This window comes from Macrotis lagotis, chromosome 1 (genome assembly GCF_037893015.1).
Source record: "Macrotis lagotis isolate mMagLag1 chromosome 1, bilby.v1.9.chrom.fasta, whole genome shotgun sequence".
NCBI classification, from domain to species: Eukaryota; Metazoa; Chordata; class Mammalia; order Peramelemorphia; family Peramelidae; genus Macrotis; species Macrotis lagotis.
Genome location: NC_133658.1, coordinates 725,437,690 through 725,446,000, shown reverse-complemented (window position 1 = coordinate 725,446,000; position 8,311 = coordinate 725,437,690). Strand labels below are relative to the sequence as shown.

Below are 8,311 nucleotides of genomic sequence, written 5' to 3'. Positions count from 1 at the left end.
AGATCCAATCTGCTTGCTGATGGCTAGCTAAGATTCTTTTAATAATGAATAGTCTTTTATAATTATGACATATAAATGACATATCTGCTAACACTCATGGCAATATACCACACTGAAGTCAGTGAGTGGATCAATTAATAGAGAGGGAGCCTGAGGATCTCAAAGATATTTCTCAAGGTTGTCCAGGATTGTCCTCTTTGACTAGGGCTAACATAAATAAAAATCTCTTCCACCACTTACTGGCGATGGGGCCATTGAGTTGACCGATATTGATTCTCACATGATTGATGATGATTTTTCTTGTAGGGTTTTTTTTAAAAGTGGTCAATACTGCCATCATAAAAGGACTTCATTTCCAGGGGATTTGTTAATCAAGGAGTTGCTGTATTTTTATATCCCTTACTTACTAAGTACCAGTAAATATATTGATTAAGAGATAATCTCTTCCCTCTATCTTGGGAAATCTAGGAATTGGAAGAGCAAACATATTATGGCAAACATATTAGAGAATAAAAAAAATCCCCAAACCCTGTGATATTGTGATGTATATCTTTTACAAGTTCTCCAAATCATTCATTCCTATTTTTGACAAAAGGGGGGTATTTGCATTTTTTCAGAATGTTCTACATTTAGGGAAATGCCAGATCTTTCTTAATCATCTCAACTGATAAATTAGCAATAATGCTGGCTGCAAAAAGAATTTTTAAAAAATGATCACTTTTTTCATTTTTGAATTCATTAAAAACTTTTTGCAAAGATTCAACTTTCTAGTTATATTTTCCATGAGACAGTATTAGCATTATTTAGTACAAAGTGGAGCATATACCAACTAGAGATCAAGATGAGGTGGCCACATGATGTGAAACATTTGAAGAATAAGCCTGCAATTAAATAAGATTTTAAAATAATCTGCAGAAGGACTGAATAGTCTTCATGAGCAGCAGTGGACAATATTTTTTTTTTTAGGTTTTTGCAAGGCAAATAGGGTTAAGTGGCTTGCCCAAGGCCACACAGCTAGGTAATTATTAAGTGTCTGAGACCGGATTTGAACCCAGGTACTCCTGACTCCAAGGCCGGTGCTTTATCCACTGCACCACCTAGCCACTCCCAAGCAGTGGACAATATTAACAGTGTGTTTTGTTCACAGTTTCAGTGTTTCATTGGCCTTTTTTTGCAATGCTAATTACTTTTCTTCTTGCTTCTTTTACAATGGACAAACTGCCAATGTGAAGTATTTGATGGGTTGAGTCAAACAGAGCAACATGTGTCATTTGGCCTGGTAGTAGGAATAATGAGTGGGAGTTGTAAAGAGGCAAATTAGTCAGGAAAGGAAAAACTTCTTCACAATTAGAGCAATCTAAAGTGGGATGGGTCACTTCACTGGAGATCCCTAAGCAAAGCATATGAACACTCATTGGATATTACCATAGAGGAAATTCTCTTTCAGGACTATAGAAGGCCAGATGTCCTAGATAACTTCTCACTCAGATTTGGGGATTCTTCCAGTTCTTTGTTGCAGGAGAAAGATTAATCTATCTTTTATTTGTATCCTTGTTCACAATCTTTCTCAGGATCATCAGCTCTGCTCTAAAAATGAGACAGGTATTGAAAAGAAAATATGAGTAAACCTGACAGATGGAAGATAAAGGAGATTACTCAGTGTGCAGAATCCTTTTATTTATTTTCTGGGAAAAAGTGGGGCCACATTAAATTCCAATTGGCTTAAATAACAAGGTATTGAGATGATACTTATAGTTATTGAAATCTAGTTGGAGTAACATTGTCAGTATTTCCATGATGGCAGTTTGGTAAATGGACAGTGTGTCTACCCCAATGAGCTTAACTTAGAGGAGGGAAAGTCTAAATTTGCCCATAATCCACACGATTCCTGATTCCATATGGGTGGTATTTTTATTATATGACCCTTCTATCTTTCATTACTTTGAAACAGAACACAGCAGAGAAGTACAGGTCTTGTAATAGACCTTCAAGAATCAACCAGTTTTGTTTGGAGAAACTCATCATCCAGCAGAATAAAAATATCTTGAAGGCAGGACCCATGGTTTTTTGTCTACCTCCAAGAGGAGCATGATGTCTTATAAATAGTAGGTGCGTAATAAATTTTATTCTCAATTTGTTAATAAGAAGCAATGTGGTATAGTGGATAGGATTGTTTTTAGAGCCAGGAAGGCATTCAAGTCCTGTTTCTAGGCAATTAACTTAACTTTTCATTGCACTAGGTGTGTCTCTGTAAGTTGAAGAGAAATAGTGGCAGAAAGTTTCCTTATCACCAGATAAAGAATTACTGATATCAATGAAATCAAAGATGTAGTTTCTAGTCTAATAGTTGTATAGTGAACCGAATAGTATCACTGGAATGTTTGGCCACAAGAAATGATTAAATTTCTTTTCTCCATAGGAACTTCAGGAAGATTGTTTGTCAAGGCAGAAAAGGGTTATGGTCTTCAAAAAGGAGCACTTAAAGTTCTGAAACAACAAAAGGGCAATCTTATGTAAAGTCTTCCTTTATCATCTTTTCTAATTTCTTCATTATAATTTCCTTTTTATATAAAATAGATTAAATTGAGGTCAATATTCACTATCACTTAATGAGAACTTTTTTGAAATTTCTTTTAAAGACATGACTCAATCCTAAGCACAAGAATCAAAGTATGATGAAAAAAATCCTCACCCAACATTTCAGTGTATAAAGCATTTTCAGAGCGTTTTTCATGATTTGGTGCCAGTGATAATGCTGGTAGTCTCTATTTTTTTTTTTTTTTTGGCAAGGCAATGGGGTTAAGCGGCTTGCCCAAGGCCACACAGCTAGGTAATTATTAAGTGTCTGAGATCGGATTTGAACCCAGGTACTCCTGACTCCAGGGTCAGTGCTCTATCCACTGTGCCACCTAGCTGTCCCCTGGTAGTCTCTATTTTTGAAGAACATATAGAAATTATATAATATTTCATTTGTCTCTATCAATTGAAGTCCATGTGAAGCAATCAAAAGAAAAATCTGTGCTCATGAAATAGGATTCCCTCTTCAGTCATAGACCATACAAACAAACATGGATCATAAAGGAAAGAAAAGTTCTTTAGCATATATAAATTTATTTGACTCGGCAATTATTTATTTACAATTGATGATTGATACCAACTGAGGTAAAATATACATGAGGTATAAATATGAATATAACATTGAAAATGCAATGATCATATTGTATTCCCAATGACAAGATAACAATGAACAAAATACTGTATAGTGTTTGACACAAGCTTAATGCATTTTTTAAAAAAGGTATGCCATATTGTTAAGCAGTTGAGAGAATGAGAATGTGAACAAAATTAAGTAATTTCAAATATTCCATCAGGAATAAACTTTTTTTTTTTGCCCCCCCCCCCCAGCCATTCTGTTAATTTTTTCTCCAGATGATGCTTGACTGTCTTCTTCTTGCTATATCTGCCATTTTTTGGCATACATTTTTCCTTTTTCATTCCTACTGATGAAACATGTTCAGTGACTGGATAGTTTGAAGTCAGATAATAATGTTTATTTTGATGCATACTATGAGGGAAGTTAAATATCAAGTTAGAAGCTAGTTTGCATGGTTCCTAGAGGGTGGCTCAAATGGCAGTAGCACATTACAGGTTTTCTTTAGAATTCAAGATACCCTGTGCTATTGGGGCAATTAAAAAAAAAGTTGTTTTTTAATGACAACTGTCTTCACACCTGGTTAAAAAAAATGCAGCAAAGGTTCTCTTGCAGGTGCCTGAAGCAATTTAGTACTCACACCTCTAACACTTTTAATCTCCTCTACAGAATGTCTGCATGTCGCTGACAGTAGAAAACATAAATGCATGTGATGCAAGCAGATGCAAAACACTGGGAGTCAGTAAAAGAAGCTTTTTCTCCACCACCAATTGCTGGATGACTTGTCTTAAGAAAAGTCTCTAACTGAATCCAACTATTAATAAATTCCTCTTCATATCATTGGTTGAATGCATTTAAAACAAACAAACCAACCCAACCCAAAGTAAAACTTACAATTGGTTTTGGGTAGTCTTTAGATTAATCTATACAGCAATAAATAAGATTGGGGAAAACACTTAGGTAGCTTGAATTGGCTAATGAAGAAACATGATATTAATAAACTTGTACATTTTTCTAAAACTAATTTAGGAGTATATTTTTGGTTTTATGTTAATTAAAAACTCTTTCAATTGTAAAACTTCAACAAACTATATTTTAAAAAGTATTATTTATAATAAAATATCAATTCCCTGAAGGTGTAATGGTCCATACTCTTGAATGGCCATTATTTCTCTTAAATTGGTGTCATTATTAAGAAATCAGTGCAATATATTGGTAAGAAGATGTTAATTAACTATGACAAAAAAGTCTATTAGTCAAATTGAATTTATGAAAATTATGAAATGTCTCTATGAAAGCTTTAGAAAAAGTGTAGGTTCTTTTTTACTTTAAGTATAAAAAAACTATAATATTTATCTCTAAATCTGGGTGGGAACATTGTTTCTGTTTCTGTTAGAGTAAATACTTCACCATGAGCTAGAATAGTCATCAGCATCTTGTAGCTCCCTGAACATAGGCTGATGAATATAGGTACTCATAGGCTACTTTTTACATTCTAATCCCATAATGGCTAATTACTTGTCAGGTGCTATTTTGTTTTTAATGGAAACTATTATCTTTTACCTATATTGGTCAAGTCTCCATTTAATTATTTTATTAATAAGAAGTGATGGTCTGCACAGAAGAGAATGACTGAAATTATTTTCCTTTGGTTAGATATCAAAATGGATTACATGTGTCATGTCTTAGGGCTGCTATTAGTGGATATTGCTTAATCTTTGTTGCACTGAGGAGATCCTAGAAGATTGGATAAGAGTCAAAATGATGCAGGTGTTTTCCTGTTCCAAACACTCAATTATAGATATATGTAATATATATATATATATAATATATATATAATTACTATACATATATACAGTATATAGAGATATACACAGATATGTACATATTCTACATAGAATTTTATTTACAATTTAAAATATGCTTCGTGGAAGCGCTTAAATAGCAAAATTAGGCAATGCACAAGTAATAATCTTTAATTTTAAGTAACAGAGATAAAAGTTCTGATAAAAGAATATCTATTATATTAGTGATGAGGACATCTTCAGAAGACGGCCTTGCAGAAGTCTTTGCTCTCTGATAGCTTCCAGCCACTTTTCAGACTTCCATGCTAAACACTGTCCAAGTCTCTCTTTCTCTTTGATTTGGGTTTTTGCTTTCTCTTCATTTTTGACCAGCCATTTCAGATTTTAGTTTCTGGTCCCTCCGCAATTATAGGTTGAAAAGAGTTTCTTATTCTGGCTACTTCAGCTGCACAAAGATGCCCAAAGCCTTTGTTGTACCACTCTGGTGAGTGACCTCTGTTCGGGGTGGGGGAAAACAGAAAAATACTTAAAACGAATGTCCAAATCAGAATTATCCATCATGATTCATGATTTCTCTCCAACATATTTGCTTGAAATCTCAGAAGGCTACCTCAGTTTTAAGAGTACTTGGCATTTTATTATCATGAGAGAGGCAAAGGGATGTAATAGAAGGAGTATCACCCTCGAAGGAAGACACCAGTGTTTGAATGAAGGCTCTTATACTAGTTGGGTGGGTGGGTGGGCAATTAGAAGTAGTCTTGTAGCACCATGGACAGAGCACAGTACTTAAGAATCAGGAAAACTTGAGTTCAACATTTGCTCCATATACTTACTAGCTCTGGGATCTAGGGCAAGTCACTTAATGTTTCTTAGACTCAGTTTCTTTCTCTGAAAAATGGGGTTAATAATAGCAGCTTACTCCTGACTGTTGGGGGGGGGGAATCAAATGAGGCAATGTTTGTCAAAACACAAATCTCCAAATGCTATTGCACCTATTGCCATTATTAACATAGGATCATAGGTTTAGAGCTTGGAGGGACTCTCAAGGTCATATTAGCTAATGCCCTCATTCTACATGAGAGGAAATTGAGGGCCAGAAAGAACCGACTTTACCAGAATCACACCGCAGGTAGAAGTCTGCCAGGGGAGTTGAACCTAGGTCTGATTCCAGGTCTAGCCTCTATCAACTACTGCATGCTGACTATAATGTAGTACCTTTTTAAATAGCTCTCCTGCCTTGAGTTTTTAAACATTAGTTTCTTTAACCATAGAATGAAGATGCTATAATTTACAATACCTATTTCACATGGCCAGGTGAAGAAATCTCAGTATGCTTTGTAAATATGAGCTATTATTTGTCAGTCATCAAATACCTAGAAAATCTTTTTTTTTGGTCAAGAAGTCTGTAAGTTTTCCCCTATACAATTAATCAATAATTGTTTAAGAGCCTATTATGTGCCAAGAACTATGTTAAAAAGGGAAAAAGACAGACCCTACTTTTAAGGAGGTTTAAAATTGAAAGGGGGTTGAAAATATTTAAACAAATATATACAAAAGTAGTTTTAGACAGGATAAATAAGAAATTAAGGGAAAGTACTAGATTAGGAGAGGATACCTTATCAATTTGGGAAAGACTGAACAAGTTGTGATATTTGATTATGATGGAATACTGTTGTGCTGTAAGTAAAGACAAAGGGTAAAATTTTTAGTTGGGAACTTAAAAAAGAAGTCAGTAGTCAGAGCACAGGAGGAAGAGTATTCCAGTCACAGGAGACAGCCATCAAAGAAGGCTGGCAACCAAAAGATGAAGTTTCTCGAAAATGACACCAATTCCTTGGGGGCAAAAAGAAATGAATAATGTCTATCATTTACCAAGAAAAATATCATCCTGTGCAGGACCATGAAAATCTTCTGAAACTTCAGTCGATTTAAGTGAATTGGCTGCACAGAGGCCAGGAGAGGCAGCAGGCTTGATCAGATAGATGGCTCTCTGTAAAGCTCAGCACAGGTGGTAGCCCAGGAATGTAAGCAGAGGCAAAATAGCAAAGCAAAGAAAAGGCAAAATTTGATAAGAGGTGGAGAAGAGACCTAGAAGACTCAAGAGGAATCACTATACCAGCAGAGAAGGGAAATTATGAAAATAAGATGGTGGGATGGGGTGAGGGGTAAAGACCATAGCTTTGGTGGCTTCACTGGGTGAATCAATTCTGACAGCCTTTAATCCTCTGTTCAATTTGCTTCAGGAATGATATACTCACTTGAGGTCAATCCTGCAGATGTGTGTTAACCTGGACTTGCCAGAGCCACAAGGTTCTATTAGATACTGAGAATCCATTACAATAGCTCGCACGCCACCCATCAAATGAGCTTCTTCATGATCCACAGAGATAGACACTAGAGTGCACATTCCCTTTGGCAAATCAGTCTTCCACGTCCTGAGTAAAACAAAGGACAGTATAGCTTAAGACATGAAAAATAAAGCAAGACCAAATACCAAGTTCAGATTTTTCAGCTCTATTTTACTGTTGGGAACAACAACCACCACTCCCAAATCATCATTTTCATGCTGGAATTTATGAGAGGCAAAATTTTTTTTCTATTAATCTATTTTAGGTTATGTGAGTAAATTCTCTGCTTTCCTCAAGCCTTTCCCTTACCCATGGAGAAGGCAAGCAATATGATACAGACTATACATGTAAAGTCATGCAAAACATATCTGCACATTAGCCATGTTACAAAAAAAAAGCAAGAAAAATAACATATGTAACAAAGAGGCTTCATTAGTCCTTTCTTTGGAAGCTGATAGAATTTTTCATCATGAGTCAATTTAGAATTTTCTTGGATTACTGTCTGAATCAGAGTAGCTAAGTCTTTCACAGTAGATCATTGTGACAATATTGCTATTACTGTGTACATTACTCTCTTGGATCCATTCACTTCACTTTGTATCAGTTCATATACATCTGCCAAGGGTTTTCTGAAACCATCCCCTTTGTCCTTTTGTTTTTGCACAACATAATTCCATCATAATCAAATACCACAACTTGTTCAGCCATTCCCCAGCTAACAGAATTCACTAAATTTTCAATTCTTTGCCAGTACAAAAAAGTTGTTTATAAAAAATCTTATTCGTATAGGTCCTTGAAGTTTTTCATTGTTTTAACTAGTTTTTTGTTAATTCTCTAGGGTTTTCTAAGTATACATCATATCATCTGCAAACAGTGATAGTTTTGTTTCCTTGGGCTCATTTTTATTCATTAAAATTCTTTTTCTTATCTTATTGCTATAGATAGAATTCCTAGTATAATACTGAATAATAGTGGTGGTAAGATATCCATGGTTTCACTCTGGATCT

General features: G+C 35.0%; 1 protein-coding gene across 8 annotated transcripts in view; it reads right to left on the bottom strand.

Annotated features, from left to right (window-relative positions):
- Positions 1-1,094: 1,094 nt before the first annotated feature.
- Positions 1,095-8,311, bottom strand: part of STARD13 (StAR related lipid transfer domain containing 13) — a 624,823-nt gene continuing 617,606 nt past the window's right edge. For 2 of the 8 annotated variants that reach the window (XM_074216050.1, XM_074216051.1), the window contains exons 18-19: positions 7,215-7,391; positions 1,095-5,451 (exon numbers count right to left, since the gene is read on the bottom strand). In XM_074216050.1, coding sequence (XP_074072151.1) covers positions 5,334-5,451; positions 7,215-7,391 — 295 coding nt within the window. In that variant the 3' untranslated portion in view covers positions 1,095-5,333. The remainder of the gene's footprint in view (positions 5,452-7,214; positions 7,392-8,311) is intronic. The other 6 variants (XM_074216052.1, XM_074216053.1, XM_074216056.1 and 3 more) reach the window with 4 other exon arrangements.